At 38.9% G+C, this 19,080-nt stretch overlaps 5 protein-coding genes across 5 annotated transcripts in view; 3 read left to right on the top strand and 2 right to left on the bottom strand.

Moving 5' to 3' along the window:
- The first annotated feature begins 213 nt into the window (after window positions 1-213).
- On the top strand, window positions 214-2,744 carry LOC108114562 (all trans-polyprenyl-diphosphate synthase PDSS2). Its single transcript, XM_017225612.2, has 3 exons — window positions 214-943; window positions 1,021-1,210; window positions 1,585-2,744. The coding sequence occupies exons 1-3, from the start codon at window positions 585-587 to the stop codon at window positions 2,389-2,391; spliced, it is 1,356 nt and encodes a 451-aa protein (XP_017081101.1). The 5' UTR covers window positions 214-584; the 3' UTR covers window positions 2,392-2,744.
- A 47-nt stretch (window positions 2,745-2,791) lies between these two features.
- Window positions 2,792-4,087, bottom strand: LOC108114563 (methyltransferase-like protein 22). Its single transcript, XM_017225613.2, has one exon. It carries the CDS (start codon window positions 3,793-3,795, stop codon window positions 2,935-2,937), a length of 861 nt encoding a protein of 286 aa, XP_017081102.1. The 5' UTR covers window positions 3,796-4,087; the 3' UTR covers window positions 2,792-2,934.
- A 200-nt stretch (window positions 4,088-4,287) lies between these two features.
- LOC108114561 (DNA-directed RNA polymerase III subunit RPC5) lies at window positions 4,288-6,069 on the top strand. The gene is made up of 3 exons (XM_017225611.2): window positions 4,288-4,389; window positions 4,450-5,523; window positions 5,588-6,069. The coding sequence occupies exons 1-3, from the start codon at window positions 4,357-4,359 to the stop codon at window positions 5,936-5,938; spliced, it is 1,458 nt and encodes a 485-aa protein (XP_017081100.1). The 5' UTR covers window positions 4,288-4,356; the 3' UTR covers window positions 5,939-6,069.
- Window positions 5,988-6,725, bottom strand: LOC108114564 (nucleoside-triphosphatase THEP1). The gene is made up of 2 exons (XM_017225614.1): window positions 6,621-6,725; window positions 5,988-6,553 (listed from the first exon to the last, which is right to left on the bottom strand). Exons 1-2 carry the CDS (start codon window positions 6,664-6,666, stop codon window positions 6,021-6,023), a joined length of 579 nt encoding a protein of 192 aa, XP_017081103.1. The 5' UTR covers window positions 6,667-6,725; the 3' UTR covers window positions 5,988-6,020.
- Window positions 6,726-7,059: 334 nt separating this feature from the next.
- The window catches only part of LOC108114134 (IQ motif and SEC7 domain-containing protein 1), a 42,927-nt gene continuing 30,906 nt past the window's right edge, over window positions 7,060-19,080 (top strand). The window contains exon 1 of the mRNA XM_017224910.1: window positions 7,060-7,858. Within this exon, the coding sequence (XP_017080399.1) occupies window positions 7,476-7,858 (383 nt within the window). The 5' untranslated portion in view covers window positions 7,060-7,475. The remainder of the gene's footprint in view (window positions 7,859-19,080) is intronic.

Below are 19,080 nucleotides of genomic sequence, written 5' to 3'. Positions count from 1 at the left end.
AATCATTTGTAGTTTTATGATTCTGTGGTGAATGGTATTAATATATATTTTTATTGGACAAATAGGACGGACATTGTGAATGGGTGATGGATGACAGACTTCCAATTAAATAACTATTGGAAACTGTTGGTACATGGTGTCATCTCTAGCGCGCAAGTGCATTCCATGCCATCACTAAGTATGACCGTGTATGCACTGCTCATGGCCAAAAACTGTGCGACCAAGCGGCGCTGCCGTGCGAAAACCTGTTCTCGCTTAAGACCGCCGCAGTACCACCCCCTGCAAAACCAAATTACCCCTCCTCCGAAATTCCATGACACTGCGTGGGGCAATAAAAACAAACAGAACGCTTGGCGGCCACCTGAGAGCGAAGCGACCAACTGTAAAAGTGGGCCGCCCGCGAAGAAGAAGAGCTGCAGCAGGTGACGCTGACAGAGACGTTGGCAGCGACGCAAGCAGCGGCGGACCTCGAAGATTTCACTTTTCGACGAGCTATTCAACGGAGCGGAGCTAAAAAACGCGATCTTCTCACAAACAATTGTAAATAATTGTGGTTTTGTAGGCGAAAAAAATAGAAGATTACCATGTACCGCGCCAGTGGTTTAAGGATTATGCAACAGTTGCGGCTAAGGATTCCCTTGGACTCGCGCGGATTCCAAAATTCCAAAGTTGCGCCTGCGCTGCAAACTTTCACTTGCCAACAGCAGCAGCAACATCGCTGGACGTCAACGTCGACGGCCAGTGGAAAGCATTCAAGTCCACAGGTTACGACCCCGCCCCCGCGACACGACTGGAACAGAGCAGTAAGCGAGGCGGAACGTATTGTCGGCTATCCCACATCCTTTCTAAGCCTACGCTGGCTGCTCAGTGATGAGATTGCCAATGTGGCGCTGCACTTGCGCAAACTAGTGGGCAGTGCTCATCCGCTTATGAAGACAGCAAAGTGAGTTATCCTAAAGTTAATCAAATTTGAATAATTATCCTAAGCTTGGAATTCTATTAATTGGAAACTCTTTTTAGGCACCTACTCTACAATGGCAAAAACACAATGCAAGCTTGGGGATTGATAGTGCTATTGGTATCTAAGGCCGCAGGACATGCTCCAAGTGTTCCAGATGTCGAGCAGGACAAGAGTGCCGGTGTACTTCATTCACAAAGAGCTCTGGCTGAGGTCACCGAGATGATTAGGATCTCACATTTGGTGCACAATGTAAGTTGGATATTTGATAGAAAGCTTTATTCGAAAGTAAATCATAATCTTACCAAAAAACCTTTCGGAAGTGGTTTCCAAAATTATTATCTTTCTGTTGGTGTTGATCTCAAGGTATTAGCTAGTCTTATTATGCAAATTAGTTTCACAGCTATGCAAGACAGGCTATAACTTTCCACAAATTTATTTTACGGAACAGTCCAAATTATCATAAAGTTGTCATCGCTGCTCAAAGGTAGCTGAGTTTTCTGTTAGATGAGATAAAAGCTGTTGGCAGTAGAAGATAGTCATTCTAACCATATTTACAACTTTCAGGCTGCCAAAGAAATAGGGATTAATGTAAATAATTAAAATTCTTCTTTATCTTGTTTTAGAGCGTGGTTAACTTACAATCGAGCACTCAGGCTGGGCAGGATGTGGCCACCTATGACGACATGTCTTTTGGCAACAAGATTGGCCTACTCACCGGAGACTACCTTTTAGGTCATTCCAGTGCGGAGTTGGCAAATCTGCGAAACCAGGAAGTGGTGGAGCTGATTTCATCGGCTGTGCGTGACTTCTCCGAATCGGAATTTATAGGAGAGCGTGATGAACAGAACAACCCTTTGCCTTATAAGCCAGGAACCTTCCAGCGACCATCTCTCAGTGTTGGAGTGGATTTCAACGAGCACGATGTGATGACCCCAATGCCCATTGCTCAGGTTCTTGGAAATCCAGAGGAGGAATGGGAGTGCCGTAACATACTGAATGCAGGCAGTCTGCTGGGAAAATCCTGCCAAGCATCGCTGAAACTGGCTGGACAGAGTGAGGAACTGCAGCGACATGCGTATCGCTTTGGCAAACATTTGGCTCTGGCTTGGCAGGCTTGCTTGGATGCCGAACCCTTCCAGTGTCCCCAGCTTCCTCTGGATGTTACTTTTAGTCTGGTTAGTGCTCCAGTTCTTTTCCATTTGGAGCATGATCCTGGAATGTATGCCCAACTGGAGGCTGGCAAACAGTCAGTGGATAACATCGACTACGACAAGATTCACAAAGCAATCCTAGCAGGTCCAGCGTTAATCAAAACCAAGGAGTTGCAGAGGAAACACACGGCAGCTGCTTTGGCTGTTCTTCAACATTTCCCGGCAACCGATGCTCGACAGGCTCTGGAGAACATCATACTCGCGATGCAGGATCTTTGATCCCAAACAATCGCTAAAGATTCTTCACGGGTTAAGGGCTTAGTTTAGTTATGTATTTATTCCATTGGGTCATTCTTCATTACAGCAGGCATTGTTGACTAATCTTAGATGAGAGTTATTAAATCATGCAATTAAAGTCAAGGTTTTTGTACTTACTTTTGTATATTTACAAAAAACATTGTGCAAGTACAAAAATTGTCATTACTAAAAAGTTTTTATAAACCCAGCACTGGTCCATAGTTCTTATATCTATTGATTTGTTTATATACAAATATTTGTGCAATTAAAGAACACTTATAATGGGAAAATTTATAAATTATTTGAAAGACAACCAAGCAATAAATAAAACTATTATAATTTAAAACCTAACGTTGTTTGAAATCAAATGAAAAACATAAAATCATAATTTCAGAAGTTATTAGTTTAATTCAAAAAATATCTCAACCTTACATAACAAAGCCATAATTTCTGTAAATTAGTAAGGTAGATTAAGGTTTTAATTGAATCTAAAAAGCGGAACGTCTTTTTTGTCTTTAAAATTCTCTAACGACTGGTTATCTTGATCAGTACCAGTTGCTTGCAGCGATCGTACTCGAAATACTGAGGGAAATCCAGCGGCAGGTGCTCCATATTCCAGGGCTTATTGATCGTCTGCCGGATGAGGTATTCGTACATGGGAGCCACAGAATCACAATCCTCCAGGGTGAACACATATCGTTTCTCAAGTGCCATATATATCGTTTTGGGTCTCCCAGTTTGGCGTCCACGATCTAGGAGATTGTCCACCACAGAGACAAAGGCATCGGTTAGGGTATCACAATAGATGACATCGGCAGCTAAGACAATATCGCTGTTGTCTATGGCCTCCAGGAGCTCCTGTGATTGTGACTCTTTTGGTGCGAGGAAATCAAACTCCAGAACTGAGATTTTACCACTCAGAAGTTTGGAATTCCTTTCCACATTGCCGCGGATCAGCTTTAGTATGCAACCCAGATCGACATCCGTGCAATAGATCTTTCCGGTATTGTGTATCCCAGCTGCAATACTTGTTAGTCCCACACCAGCACCCAGTTCCATCAAGGTTTTCCCAGAGAACTCATCTTTCTTGGAGAATAGGTAATCTGCGAGGAGGAGGGCTCCACGCCACACTTGCAAACCCACCAAACGCAGTTCCGTTGCCTCGGAATGTTCCAATTCGATCACACCGCGTCGTGGCCTTGGCACCTCAAGGTCACCATCTTTATCCGTCGTAATCCTGGCCAGCCTCGTCTCCTCCGGATAGATAAAACGGAATTTTGACACCACTTTACCGTCATCGCGGGTCGTCTGGTAATTGTTCTCGCCGTAGATCTCCGACGTGACCGTGAACATGATCGGGTTATGTATGCATCGGGCCAAGAGCATATAGAATATATATGTTTAATGTTGCGGTCGGACGAGACATTTTCCCCGGGCGTCGTGGACGATTACAAAATCGGTATCGCCAATCGGTTTAGGGAAAATTGATTTTGAACTTTGTCTTTGCACAGTGGGTCGGATTGGTTGAAAAGGTTTTACTTTTTATCGTTTAAAATGAGTATATTCAGCAAAGTCAGCAGATAACATTCAAGTTGAAGGATATTTAAGATAGTTTTAAATACAATTTATTTTTTTTTAGAGACTTTATATGGTATATATGGTATATCATAGGCAGTTAGCCCATTATTAACAACTTAATTTAAGAATAAGAAGGTCAAGATATTTCTTAATACATCTTAAATCATTAAACATTTGTATTGATTTATTTTTATTATTTCATTTAACAGATATTTAATTTTAGCAAATCATATGTTGAAATAAGAAAATTTAATCTTTTCTATCCCATAGTGTCAGTGTTGGTAAACGCCGAAATGTTACGTACTTTACACACTGGATACTGAGGCGTGCACCGTAAGGCAGACAAAACGTTCCGAATTTTAAAAAATTATGGACGACGAGGACGATCCCGTTGTAGAGGAGGTAAGTATGGGACTGACTCTGTAAGTTCTACCTCTAACGCCCACCGTCAATCCCTGCCAGATACCCGTATTCCTGTCGAAGAACTTGCAGGACAGCTTGTACCTGTTTCAATATCCAACGAAAACTGAGCTCCCGAACCACGATGACTCTGTGATTGTTAATTGCTGTGTAAAACCATTCGCCCAGGAGGTGAAAGTGGATTTCGGCCTGGACATTGAGTCCGCGCACTTTGATCGCTTTAAGGGAGAACAATTTGCGGTGGCCGCCGATGGGAAAAACACTTATGGAGCGACACCAGCAAAGGGTCAGGAGCGACCCACATATAAGCGTGGCATAATGGACAAACAGGCATTTACCAGCTCGCGGTCCATAACCGATGTGACCAAGTATATAGTGGGCATTTTTACGGATCGAGAGGTTCATCTATCACCACTCACTTCCATAGTCCAAATGCGCCCTGCTCTCAGCCATTTCGATAAGGATGACAAGCGCAAGAAAGCGGAACAGAAAGCCCAAACGGAGGATACCGACGATGACGAAGTTCTGCAACAGGTGACGGTGAAGTTTGCTCGTGGTAATGCCAAAAACAGTGGTAAAGAGCATCGCGCTGGTACCTATGATGGCTTCGTCCAACGGATTGCGGATGAACCCTGGTGCGAGGCTTACTGGCACTCAAGGGGTACGCCCACCGCGGAACTGGAACGCCAGAAACTCTTTGCCACCAGTCATCAAGGCAGTCAGTCTTTGGCTCTGGGTGCTGGAGATTATTTGCGTAAGCTGTTGCCCTACGATGAGCATGTGCAGAGGGTAGCAACCCCAAGCGCTGCCACAGCTGCCACCCAAGTTCTTCCTGTCTACAACAAGGCCATGCTTAAGAGTATGCCGCTGCTGGAACAGCTGACAGTGCTTCTTAGGGATGCCCGAATGCTTTCTTTTGCCGATGTGATTACCATACTCACGGAACATGTGGATACAAAGGTGGCAGCCGATAAGGTGCTGGCTTTGCTGCCCCAGGTGGGCATATTATTGCACGGCAACTGGGTACCACGATCAGAGGTGGTCTTTTCCGAGAAGATGCTCTCCCATGCCAACGGCGTGTCCGCAGATCAAATGATTCGCGCAAGGGATTATATAGTAAGACTTTGAATTAGAGGTGTCATTACTTATCACCAACTAATAATGCAAATTCTTTTTCTAGCTCTTCCGATTCTCCCGCACGCCCTACCTGTTCCGAGCCCAAGTAATGGCAGCCACTCAATTACCACCCGCGGAAACTCTAGACGTTTTGAAGACTGTGGCTAGGGTGAATACGACAAAACGATGGGAGCTACTGCTACCGCCGGATAAGGAGTTTGAACAAAAGTATCCGGAGTTGGTTAGTTTGCAGGAGTACCATTGGACTGCATCCGAGCAACACTATAACGAAATGGACTGGGCAAGGGAAACGAAACGTGTACGCAAACGATCCACGAGGAAGAGCGAATCCCTGTCGTCATCCATGCCGCCTCCTGCAATGAATCCTACATCAATTGTCTCAATGGACGCGTAGCATCGGATGATGACCTCCCATGGGTGGAGGAAAGGGAGCACAAGTCTTATACATTTAGGCACTAATAAAAAGACCAACAAGTTTATTTTATTACAAGTAATGAATTTGTAATTAAATTGGTGATTTCATCAGCCAAAGTGTTCCTGTTGGATTTGGTCACCTGGTAGATACGCGATCCGGGAGTCTTTCTTAGCTGTTCCACTAAAGGCAAGTTCGATTTTTCGGGTATTGTCACCAACATTGGCTGTTTGTTTTTAAGAACAGAAGTCATTCCAATCTCAAAACCCTTGCTTAAGAGTTCCATTTTTCCCACTTCATCAATTACTAAGAGATGTGGTTCTTGAAGGGATACTTTAACATCCAGCAGTGGCAATGCTATATTCTCAAATTCCTGGACAAACACTGAATACTTTCCCACTTTGGGGCGTCTAAGGTTGTCCTTCGGGGCTTCGCGAGCCAGGGTTCCTCGTTCACCTGACAATGAAACCACATCGAATCCTATTCGTTGGCGCAATACGCTATCACGGATTTCTTCCGTGTAGAATCCTTGAAGAGATGGTTTTGCTATCAACAGACTCGCGATGATCTTGCGGACCAACGTGGTTTTGCCCACTCCTAGAAGGCGAAATCGGAATTATAAGTTAAAAATAATACATGTATGTTTTCATGATAATAATAACACCTGGTGGTCCTGTAATTATAATTGTTGATAAATTCTGGCCATCCATTCTTGCTTATTCTTATGAAGAAGTGAACTAGATCAACCAGGAATGGGAAAAACTTATTTCAAATCTGTCACCCAGTTTTTAGAAAGAGCTTACATTTCAATATGATATATTATTATTTCATAAAGTTTATTAGATTTGAATACAGTGAAATAGATTTGTTTAAGATATATAATATATTCTTAAACATATTTAATACAACAATTAATTATTGTAAGTAAATCAATCTCTTTTTATAAGCAAAGTTTAAAAGAAGCGGGTAATTTGGTATTTTATAAGAGACATGTGAGGTGGTATATTTTAAGGAGTATCAATGGGTATATTTCGGTGGAAATGAACTATGGCCACACTGCTAGTTTATTGCGGCGCCCCCAGCACAGGCACACTGTTTCTAAACGTCGACCGAGAAGCGCGTCGTGTTATTTCGTCGCGCGTGAATTGAAAATCCGTAAATTCCGTGAATCCGTAGTTCTCCGATCCAATTGTTGCTCATCATTAAATGTATTAGTGCGACGAAACGACCAGCGAAGAACGGAGAATCAGAATTCCAATACGAATCCAAGGGCATTCTACTTATATACGAAGTGAAGTTTTTGGCTCGCAGCAAGCTGCATTTTCAGTTCTTTATTGTGAGATTCAAAGTTGCCCTGCCTGTTTCCACCGCTTTATCACCTCCTCCTTCACCTCCCCTCATTCGCGCGAGTGCGTGTGCGTGGCTGGGCTATAATGTTTTGGCCATAAAAATATTTAACAAAATAAATATAGTGCAACCGATCACCGCTTAAAAGTTATAAACAAAAAAGTTGCAGAAAATGTCGGAGGCCGATCTGAAGAATCTTTCACAGAATTCAGATGGCGATCAGGAGTTACTGCTCCATCAGACCACACAATCCCTTCTGATGGCCAGTTCAATGATGTTCGTAGAGAATCCAGGGGGTGTTGGTGTAGGTGTACCTGTACCAGGACCCGTTTCCCTGCCCCTCACGATCACAATGCCCCCCCACCATCAACCTCATCAGCATCATCATCATCATCCGATCCCCTACAATGTGGACGAGTTGCTCAGGGAGAACAATGCCCTACATGCCAAAATCAAGGAGTTAAGCTTGGAACGCGATCGCCTACTTTGCGAGGTCTCCAATTTGAGACTGGAACTGGATATGTCGGAGCTGAAGAGGATTGATATCGATGAAAAGTAAGTTTTTAATTGAGATTAATTGATTTTTTAAATGGTAGATCTTCTTATAGTGGGAATTTTGTAATTTTCTTATAGGAAATTGGGTTTTTAAAAAGTATTTCTTATAAGAAAACGGATATATATGTACATTAAATTTGAAAAAATTAATACTCATTACTCATTAGATTTCTTCAATTCAGTTTTTATATTCATCACATAACTTAAAAGTGATGATTTAGTAAATATTTTTACATTGTCATAATAGACAACAATTTTGAGACTGTTTTTCTATGTTGATTTTTTCAAACTTCCCAAAACATTCCATTGGCATTAAATTTATTTTAGAACTTACTATTTGATAGATTATGTTTTTACTAAAACATATGTCTCGTTGATGAGATCATTTATTGTACACGAGTATGTGCTTTTAATCAGCTCTATAATGCTTCTTATCAGGGCGGTGTTACGCTTTCAAGATTGAGGTCAAGGCTTTGTAATTTTTCTTCATTGATATTTTTGATATCATCTCTTTATAGATTGTGAAAATATTTAATAAGGTTTTCTGTTAAAGTCATTTCTAATTTGTGGTTTTCTGATAAGAAAAAGTTATTTAAAAGTTGAATGTTAAGAATGTTTGATTTTTAACCAATAAGAAAGCAATACAAGATTAACTTATTGAAGGTTTTTAAAAGATTCCCATTTTCTGTGAACAATATTTTCGTCACTTTATGACTTATAAAAACCTCAAAGAGGTCTTTGCTTTTTTTTTTTTTGGTTTTTGATCGCCATTTTTCGGCTGCATTTCCTTAACCCCCCAACCTTTAATATTTCCCAGCTGTAGTTGAGTCAACTTCTGGTTGAGTCACATATTGCGTCCCCTTGTCCTTGCCACCTTGGCAGCTGCAGGCTGACAAGTCCAAGTCCGACTTACTGGTTTTTGCAACCCCTTTTTTGCACTCCTTGCCACTGGCTACCTGTGGGCTAATCGACACAGTCGCGTCCATAATATTCAGCGCGCAATTAGGAATTTCCGCTCATAGAAAAAGAAAAAGAAAAGAGAAATAACCTACGCTTATCTATTTTGTCCCACAGAACATTAGATAGTGTTATATTTTTTTTTTGTTATTTGCCAAATTGAATGAGTCAGTTCTGTTAGAATAACAGTTGCTCTCCGCTTATCGATCGAACAGAAATTTTCTATTTGCTTAGCTCTATCGCACTGTTTTCCCTTTGCTGATAACTAATAGTGCTTCTACTTGGGACGATAAGAAGCAGTCTCATGGGAAATTCAATGTTAAGAACAAAAATTCGATCACTTTTCGAGGGGGTAGATTAACCCGACAAATTCATAGGTAAACAAGCTAAGATATATTAATAACCATACGCTAGGCATTTGCCATTGACAGTCGTATAAAGGTGGAAATATCTCAATATTCGTACCTGACTTTGTTTTGCATGCGGTCATGCCCCAACGCAGTAGATATATAATATATATGTAAAAAGATATTTACCCAAAAGTGGGCGCAAATAAAGCGCAGTTATCTTTAACCGTTTTCTTCATTTTCGGGTCTTCTTGGCCTCTAAGGTCTGCTAGAAGAATCGTGGGCTCTTCCAATTATTCGCTTTGCGTCTTCTGTTTGTTTTTTTTTTATACTCCTCTTTTTGTTTTTGCGCACAGCTCACCTTCGCCAAAAAACATTCAAACACAAAACACCAAAAAATAACATTAAAGTTTATGAGTTGAGATCATCGAAGTTGCAGATACTCTGGCCGAAAACTTTACTGCCTTTCTTTGTTTAATTTTCAAGTTAAAAGTACTTTAAACTAAACTAAATATTGTCCTTATGATGTAAGTCTTTATTAAATGGAAAACTTGAAATCAAAATAAGCAAATATTTTATTAAATATTTAAACAAATTTTTCCTTGAAAATGACAGCTGAAAGTATTAAACAATTAAAGCCATAAATCAGTTAATAAACACAGCAGGCATCTCATAATTCCCTCGTTTATAAAACATAACCATATTAATCTCTCAATGCCTATAAATTAGATATAATAAAAACATAATTCAAACCGAATTTCAAATGTAAACAAAGGTAATTACACAGTGGCGTATAAATATAGTGAAAATATAATTAAATTATGAACTAAAAACAGATTCCTTTAATTGTTAATCATAGAATTCCATTTCTATAAGTTAACTGCGTCTCATAGAATCTTTTTCTGCCTTTAATCCCACTACTTAACCACCCTTTTTTTATCTTTCAATTAGCATAGCCAAATGTAATGTGCATATGTCTACCATAGCTTAGTACAAGATAAGCCGCACGCACCAAGTCACTTAGACTTGGTATATATCCCTCTTTATGGGAAAGAGTATGTCATGATGAGACATAAAACTCAAGATCAGAGATCTTGTTGAAAATGTGCGGGCAGCAAGCAGCTTTCAGAGTTTTGAGTAAGGTTCCACTGGCTGTGGTTGTTGTGCTTCTTTGGGTAAACTTCTCGTATTCTCTCTCACAAACTAAGAAAATGCACAGAGAAAAATATTAATTTTAAATATTTGTAATAAATTTAATGGATCTTATATAGTTTTTTTTTAAATCTAGAAAGTTTTACACCTAAAAATGAAGTAAAAAGATAAGAATCGTTTTCTGTCAGGATTTTTTCTTGACAAACTTTGGCTATTTCCTTTATAATATTTCTTATATTCTTAGAGGAAACTCATGTTTTATTTATTTAATTTTAGTTGCCAAATAAAAATTTGTATTTAAATAAATAAAATCATTAAAAAATCAGTTACAAATCGGTAATAATTTTCCAACCGTGTACCTACAATGTCGTTGTTTGGCTTGCCGCAGAGTTCAACTCATTAGCCAGTTATCATCATCTAATAAAGCAGACACACGCACCGCAGGAAAACTGGGAAAATCCAAAGAGGAGGAGGTACAGAGAGAGAGAGAGAGAGGGGGTGGAAAACACTTGCCCATTTGAAAAGTGTTTTTGCTGGTTGGTCTGGGTCTCTTTGTGATAATTAAGCGAGTGTTGTGGAGAGTCTATTAATTTCATACGCCCCTCTTTAAAATGGTCATGGTTGGGGTTTCCGAATAAAAGGGGGGGCTATGACGGGTTAGGGGGTCTGGAGGATGGGATAACGTTTTCCGACTACTTAATGAGTGTGTACTGTATTCTGTGACTTTACTAGGTGAAGTAGTTCTCTGGCCTTCTTTTCATTTCATTTGCATGCAACATTTGGACTGAAGATTGCGGTCTTCCCCATCGTAAAAGGGGCGTAGTTTAGAGAGGGGGAGGCGGTTGCGGGTTGATGGTCAAAAACTGTAAGTCATGCGTGCTGCAAATATCTTTGAGGTTTGAGAGCAAACTTTTGTTTTAATTAAAAGATATGCCAAATGGACATGCAAGTTCGTGGAGGTCAAGGGTGGGGTTGTGAAAGGATGATCTAAATGCACCAGCAGATGGGAAAAACTTCTTAAAGAGGGGGTGGAGCTGAAAACAAGATAGTAATTGCATTAATAACATGCGGATTTTTTATACGATTCCCATTGTGGTTTTGGGATTTTATCACAATTCCAGATGGTTTCTTAATTGTAGTTTGGTTTTTGTGGCGTTTAAATATGAAATTATAGTAAGAAAATGTTTAAAAATGTTTAAACTTTTGATTTTTGTGGTTGGGCAGGATTTATGGTGGTTTGTTATATATATCAATGATTTGCAGATATTTTTTATTGATTTTTGTTAATTATTATTTGAGGGTTTCATTAAAAAAAAGCTTAAAAGGAAACTTTTGAATAGCAACTTCGGTGTTAATGTTGTGGTTTTCGAATTTCTTTATATATTTTCCTGGTTTATTAAACTTCTTTGTTACTGTTAATCCCATAAAGTGTGGAAGATTTTTAAATACTTAATACCTAATACTTAATATAGATGGTTTTTTAATCTTTCATCTGTTTTTTTTTGTATATTTTTTAATAATAACTTTGCGGTTTTTAACTTCCGTATTCCAGTTCAGTGATTTTCAACCTAAAACCTTGGAATATCGTACTATAGACCTACCAATTTCTATTACTATTTAAATAAAACCCAACAATGCTACAATTCCCCCGATAGTTGTGTCAATTATTATGACAAAGTACTTATCCATCACCAGTAATTTCACTCAATTGTTTTCAGTTTGAGGAAGTGCCTCGCCATAGCATAATTTCCCTCCCAAAAACTTCTCGATTGCAAATTAACACAATTAAGTTGATCGCTTTTCTGGGTTATTCCAGAGCACATCTGCGTATTTGGAACGTACCATGTGCTCTGCTCCAGACCTAGACCATTTATTATGCATGCAATAAACAAAAATGAATTTGTTCAGTTTTAAGTTTTTCGATCGAAAAGTGAGATCATCGACTCGCCAAAGCCAAAGAATAATAATTAAAATCATTTATATGAAATGTTTAATAAACAATGTCATTGCCAAACTGCTACTGACTCTGACTGTTTTCAAACTAAACTGTCAAGTCATATCAGAAAAAGTAGAAAAAAAGCTGGCGAAAAATTCCAGTTGGCTTAAGGTCTTTGGGGGATTTGGTTTCCAAGCGAAACAATGTAATCAATTAGAGGGCGTCCCGCTTTGGATTTAGTCTTTTGCATATGTTAATGTACTTTTTTATTTGTTTTATTTGCTTTTGTAACAAACTCGTGCAGCTCGTTACGCAAATACAAAGATACAAGCACAATGATTGATGAGACATGCGTTCAAGTTGTCCCCTGCCCAAAGTGACAACTTCCGAGTCGATTTTCTTTTCCCCATTTCAACGGAACCAACTCGCTACCAAATCCAATTTGAAATCCAAAACCAAATTTAAAATACAAGCTCTCATTGCTCCAGTGGCTTGTCAATCGTGTTTGGCATTGACAGCAAAGGCAAAGCTTTACATGGCCATAAGTCCCGGTCTTGGCCATCTTCTGGTAATTTTTGCTCAGTTCTGATGGCTGCGCGCATGCGCCCCAAAAATGGCCATAGTGTGCTAGAGATTCGAACTACAACGGCTAACTATAATGGCCAAGCTGTGGGATTTGCTGTTGTCTTTGTTTAAAGGAAGTTTAGTTGATGGTGGACTTGGCTATAATGATCAGCTGTTGTGTTGGGTAAGGTTTCTAAATGGTTGTTCTATTTTCTTAGAACTTATTTCATATACTTATCAGCTTTAATTATAGTTCACAAAAGTCACCTTTAAAGCAATGTTTCTCGGTTAGTAAGCATTCCATTGTTTATTACAAATTGCTATTAAAATTTGTCACACGTTTTGGAAATCAATTAAAATGCTTCATTGGAATAGTTTTACTTGGCAAAACTCATGATGATTGATCGCTGCAGCTGTTTGTGTAATTTTTATAGCCTATGACTAATTAACATTTTAAAGCTTAATTTAATTGTTTCTGTTTTTAAAAGGAGAAACAAAACCAAAACTATAAAGAACAAGCAAGAAAACCATTGAAGGCCATTAAGAAAACGAACGGATTTCCCTAAAAGGCTAACAGAAACAGCCATAAAAAAACTAATATATGCAAAAAGATTTTGTAATTTAGCACTTATTTATGAAGTTTATTAGAATCATATTAGGTATACGCCAATATCAATGAATAACTAATGTTTGTAAATAAAACTATTAATAGGCCATAAGTCTAATAAGTTATGACTTATGGTTTTATCTTTTACAAACTTTAAATCTTTATAAGGCCTAACGATAAACCATTAGAGGCTTTTACTATGCAATCATTTTATAGCTTCCACTCTAATAAACTTTCATCACCATCACCATCATCATGTGAGCCCTCGGAGGCCTTTTGTCTTATCTAGGAGGGGGGTGGGCACTGGGTGGTCGCCCTATGACAAAGTCTTTCAAAATGTCTGGGGACGAGAGACATCTTTCATCTGTTCTCCGTATCTTCACTCCACTTATCTGTGCTCTGGGTTTTAGTGCTTTGACTCACTTATCTTATATATATAAAAAAAAAAATAAATTTTTGCCTTTTCCAACTGACTGACAACTTCCGGTTGTGGTTGCATCCCCAGAGTGGCAACCATCCACCCACTTTGGAGGTCGCCAAATTGTGCCCTCTATCAATCAATTAACACTGCCTAGAAAGTCGTAAAGAAATCAGCAAAATAAGGAAAAAACAAATGTCTAGAAATTGGTTTTCTTTTTAAGAATAACAAAATTCAGTGTCTTGGGGGGACTACACCCTCAGCCTTTTTTGTTTTCTTGACATATTAATGTTGTAAAATTAAAAAACCATCAACAAAAAAACGTGAAAAATTATTCGTTTTCCTCGTTCTTGGGGCGTGAAGTGTGCGAGTGTGTGTGTGTGTGTGTGTATTTTGTGTACATTGACCCACATTTTTGGGGGGATCCCTCTTCTGTCTTTTGGTTATTTTTCATCGCCATGGTTGAGTTGAGTACTTGGGCTGGCACCCACTCCCCCTGCAGACGCCTTACTTCCCAGGCACGCCCCAAAATGCGAGTGCCAAGAAAATGCGTTGTTGCTTAATTTTCCTCGGATTTCCCCCTCTCTCTCGCTCTTTTTTATTTGCCAGAGTGCAGCGCCCTGTCTTCCTCTTCCTCGGGCTTAATATTCAAATTTTATTTGTTGTTCTTTTTGTTTTTTGAAAATAAAAAGCTCAGCTGTGGGCTGCTGTGTGTGTGTGTGAGTGTGTTGAGCAGAGTTGGCGGAATTTGGGGAATAGAGAAATATGAAAAAGGATCAAGCTTATGGTTTTTACAATACCCTACACATCCTTATAATGAATAGAAAACTTCCTTTATAAATTAAAATTTAATATTTATTAAATTAAAAAATATTAAAAAATTGTTAAATTTTTGAAAATATTTGGAATAATTTCCTACTCATTACTGTTAGTATAAAGATAAAAACTTTAGAAAATTTACAATTTCTACTCATACGTCATGTATAAAATGTGTTTTTTTGTTTGTTAAAAAGTAATTTTTTTCATTATTATTTTAGGGTATGAATAACTCCCCAAATTCCTTTTAAATCTATTTGCCAAAAACACGCCAATTGCCCTGCACTATTGCGCTGCATTTGTGTGCGTAGGCAGACGCCTGCAGAACCAGCAACGAAAAAAGAAACCAAAAATCATACAAATATATTGCGATTTATGTGAACTTTTGGTGGGTTTTTCTTGTTCGTTTTCTTATTTTTTTCGAACTGACTTTTGTCTTGCTCATCAGTCATCTGAAAAGCAATGCCCCCAATGGCCCTTCGGCCCCACGAGCTAATATTGCTGCCATAACTTGACCTTAAGTCTTGCCTGATCGCCAACGTCAATGGACGCAGTTGCCCAGACGCCACAAGATCGCCGCTGCTTTTGTTTTTTTTTTCATTATTATTAGTTTTTTTCTTTCTTTTTTATTTTTATTGGTGACCCAATGGAGCGTCGCTGCGGCGCCGTTGAACGCACTCGGCCAAACGCCCACCATATAAATAATAATTTCGTGTTTCTAAATGCTGTTTATGTTGATTTCATTCATCGACCACAAAAAATAAGCGTAGTAGTGAGCCAAAAACGTAAAACGAAAATGAAAACGAGTCGAAAATGAGAGACAAATGCAAATTGAATATGATATTTTTTTTTTTAACGCAAGAGAGTTGACCACTGGTTAGTGCACTGGAAGAAAATTAGGTTCTTTTTGCAGAATAATGAAGTCTTAAAAACAAAGTTAAGTTTATGGTTTCAATATCTATAAGTTTGGAAATTTTTAAAAGAATTTTTGTTGCCTATAAAAGTAGCCATTTTCTATACAAAAATTTTACAATTATTTAAGAACATTCTTTTTATATCAGGATTTCACACTTTTCTGTCTTTTTGTGAAATATATTTTTCTATTTTTATGATCTAAAATTATCTTCTATATTTTCTCTCTCTGTAACTTACAACCAATCGTTGATGCCAAGCTGGTTAGCAACTAGCCAACCAGAAGATAGCCATTTATATGTGCCATTAATCGATTGTCAGCAGCCTCGTCATGGCCCGCGATCGCCATAGCGGAGAGTGTGTGGAGTGATTGGCAAGGGAGGCAGAGAGAGGTGTGCTGAAGGGGGTACAGGTGTGTGTTGACTGACAACCAGTTACCTGTTGCCACAAATACCCTGAAATGGCCAAGAAGCTTTGAGACTTTGTAAGAAGGCTAAAGGAGATCTTGTTACTTGAGGTTAGGAGATAAAAAAGTGGAAGAACAAAAATATCTCAGGTTTCAAACTTGTCTAACATTTTTTTTAAGAATTCAAATTTCTTTTAATGATGTAATAAAAAGTATAGTTGATGGTCAAGTTTGTTAGATAATTTCCAAAAACATGATAAATCCATTCAGAAGTTTCAACTTTTCACGAAGTCTTAAAAATAAGATTAAGATTAGAGCATCTTGAGTTCGTTTTAACAGCTTCACCTCTGCGTATTGATTACCGACTTGCATTTTGCGTCTTTTACTGTTTTTAATAAGTTGCTCTCGTATTCGATTTCTGTTTAGTGTTAAACGCTTGGAGAGCTGCATTAGCGGATTGCATTACCCATTTCAGACTGGCCAACTGGCAATCATCATCGCTATATATCGATGGTCATTATTATCCTCCACTTTTGCCGTGGGAAGGCAAACAAATGTTCGATATATATACCATATATCCATATATATTGGCTGGCAGTTTTCTCCTACACCTGAAGCGATATATATGTATATAAGAGGGGATGGAGGGGATCTGACAGGTGAAAATTAAGTTACCGTTAATTGCCATGGCGTCTACGACCTAAAAAGTGGCAAATGTATTGGATCCAGCCACCCCCTTAATTGCCACACTTAATTAACACCCCAAAGTTGCCCATCCCATGACAAATTGCAGAATTGATTTTTATCGTTTTGTGTCTTGGGAAATATCACCACCCCCAACCCCCTTTTCTGGTATGTTTCGATAACTTCAGTTTGGAATTACAAATTCGTGTTTAGCGGTTTAGCATGCAGAGTAGTGCAGAGTCAACACAAATTGGAAACAAAAACAGTGGAAACTGCGGAAAAACTAAGCCAGCAAAGCGCCCCCACACACACTCTCGTGAGGCTGAATTTTCCTTCTCATGGCCGTCGAGAGCTCTAAAAATAGAGTTTAACAAACTGAAAAAGTATTCCACCACATACAAAGATACGCATACACGCTGACAAAATTGAAAATTCGGTTGGGGTAAAGGTGGAGGAGGGATGGCGGGGAAATTCTCTGGTCCCATTTTCACATTTCAATTTTACAAGCATCACACATACAAGCATTCTCTGTTTGCCTCTCATTTCTCAACTCTCATTCTCATCACGCATTCAGATGCATCCTCGGAAAACCTCCGCCCTGCAATCCGCAATGTGAGGGCATGCCAAAAGGGAGCAAATCTCAACACAGTTTTTTTTTCCGCGTTTGTCCCTACGTCATCGTCCTGTGCAGTCAACATCCTCATACCTTATCCTCAGCCTTTGTCCTGCGATTCGTCGCAATTCTTTAACATCAAAAAAGCAGGGGTGTCGTTAAGGGGAAAAGAGTTTACAGAGGGTTTGAAACCCCTTAGTCTTCTTACTCTAGTCAGGAGAAACCAGTGTAGCTTCAAACGTTTACGGATAAAAAACTATCTTAAAAGTTCCACTCTTTTTAAGATCAGTAACTAAATTAGATATTCCATTAATTAATCTCAAACCCCCTTTGTATAAAGACCAATCTACGCCACTGCCAAGAACCACCCCTGGGGAGCAAAGGGAGTTTTCACCGACTGACTGACGAACGAGTTCGCTGGCATGCATTCTTTGTCCTCAAGGAGAATGAGAGAGAGAGAGAGAGAGAGAGAGAGGGGGGAGGAATGAAGGATGAAGTGGGTGTCTGGAGGGGTGGCAAGTTCCTGAATGTTGCAAGCTCCATGGAGGATGCCAGCGCCTGCCACTTGGGCACTTGTGTAACAGCATTTCTGTTTGTTTTTGTTCATCTTCTAAGGCTAAGCACCCGCGTTCCCTTTTCACCATGTCAAGATCTCCAGTGGGGTATGTGGAATTGGGAGCTCAGTATGTGATCTCAACCAATTGGATGTGAAACAAGTTACGAAAAAGAAAGTAAATAAGAGAATGAAAAGTCAGGAATATATTTTATGATCATTTATTAAGGAAATCAAACTTATAATCAATCTTAATATTCCTTATCAATGCCATCGAGGCAAACTTCCTGCTTAACCGAAGAATAGATTAGCCAAATCATGTCCGTTACCTTGTCCATATCAAGGGATCAACCCTCTGTATAGTCTCATTATATCCCTCACGATGTCGTTTCCTTTATGAAATTTGAGACCAGTGTGAAAAACAGGAACTATATTCGATTGCATGAAAATGCACTTTATGTTTGACTTTCAGATTTTAACACAGGATTTGAAATGGAATACGATATATGTTGCACTTAAAGTCTAATGATTTTGAGATGATTTTCCCAATCAGAAAAATATTTTTAGTTTCATGTTTCAGTTTTCATATTTACCCAATGTTTTCCCTCATTTTCGTAAGAGTATTTCCGAATCATTAAGTTGATGTTCATTAATTTTTTGCTCGCTGACTTTATGTGTTACCATGCGCCACCCCAATGTTCTGCATCGTGTTCTTCATCATGTTCTCCCGGCTTTTCTCCGTTTCCCTTTTCTTCCCCTCCCCCCTTACACCAACAAGTCTCATTTTCTCTCCTCCAGTTCATCTGCATGATGTGTCGTGGGTACATGAAGTGCTCTTTAGCGTTTGCTGACATTTTCTCTTCTTTTTTTCTTCTTGTTTTTCTTTTTTTTTTTTTGCAACAGAAATGAAACAACGAATTGAGAGGGGGGGAAATATATAGAATGATGTACTGTGTTGCACATGTTGTACAAAAATATATATAGTTATATATATAAATATTCTGATGGGACGGTCACTGCTCCAATTCGTCTAAAAATTGCCCATGCATTTTAATAATTTGTTTTTAGAATTTTCGCTCTTGGCTGCTGGGTGGTATGTGAACTTGTATTTGTCGGTACATTCTAGATATTAAGTCTATAAATAATCAGTATGAGTCATGTATTTCTTTAATAAATAAGTAAGTTGAGTCTTAAAACAATAGATCAAAAATACACAAGCATAAAAATAATCTACAGAATATGATTTCGTAATAACTT

The sequence above is a fragment of the Drosophila eugracilis genome, unplaced genomic scaffold (genome assembly GCF_018153835.1).
Source record: "Drosophila eugracilis isolate 14026-0451.02 unplaced genomic scaffold, ASM1815383v1 contig_2154, whole genome shotgun sequence".
Lineage (NCBI taxonomy): Eukaryota > Metazoa > Arthropoda > Insecta > Diptera > Drosophilidae > Drosophila > Drosophila eugracilis.
This window is presented reverse-complemented; position numbering and strand designations above follow the sequence as displayed.

Bases quoted from the DNA above. Each gene is read 5' to 3' on its own strand.
- LOC108114564 (XM_017225614.1), bottom strand. From the start codon at position 6,666: ATGGATGGCCAGAATTTATCAACAATTATAATTACAGGACCACCAG. The intron at 6,554-6,620 runs GTGTTATTATTA...TTCGCCTTCTAG, and splicing joins TATAATTACAGGACCACCAG to GAGTGGGCAAAACCACGTTG.
- LOC108114563 (XM_017225613.2), bottom strand. From the start codon at position 3,795: ATGCTCTTGGCCCGATGCATACATAACCCGATCATGTTCACGGTCACG.
- LOC108114561 (XM_017225611.2), top strand. From the start codon at position 4,357: ATGGACGACGAGGACGATCCCGTTGTAGAGGAG. The intron at 4,390-4,449 runs GTAAGTATGGGA...AATCCCTGCCAG, and splicing joins ACGATCCCGTTGTAGAGGAG to ATACCCGTATTCCTGTCGAA. The intron at 5,524-5,587 runs GTAAGACTTTGA...TTCTTTTTCTAG, and splicing joins TTCGCGCAAGGGATTATATA to CTCTTCCGATTCTCCCGCAC.
- LOC108114562 (XM_017225612.2), top strand. From the start codon at position 585: ATGTACCGCGCCAGTGGTTTAAGGATTATGCAACAGTTGCGGCTAAGG. The intron at 944-1,020 runs GTGAGTTATCCT...AACTCTTTTTAG, and splicing joins CCGCTTATGAAGACAGCAAA to GCACCTACTCTACAATGGCA. The intron at 1,211-1,584 runs GTAAGTTGGATA...ATCTTGTTTTAG, and splicing joins TCTCACATTTGGTGCACAAT to AGCGTGGTTAACTTACAATC.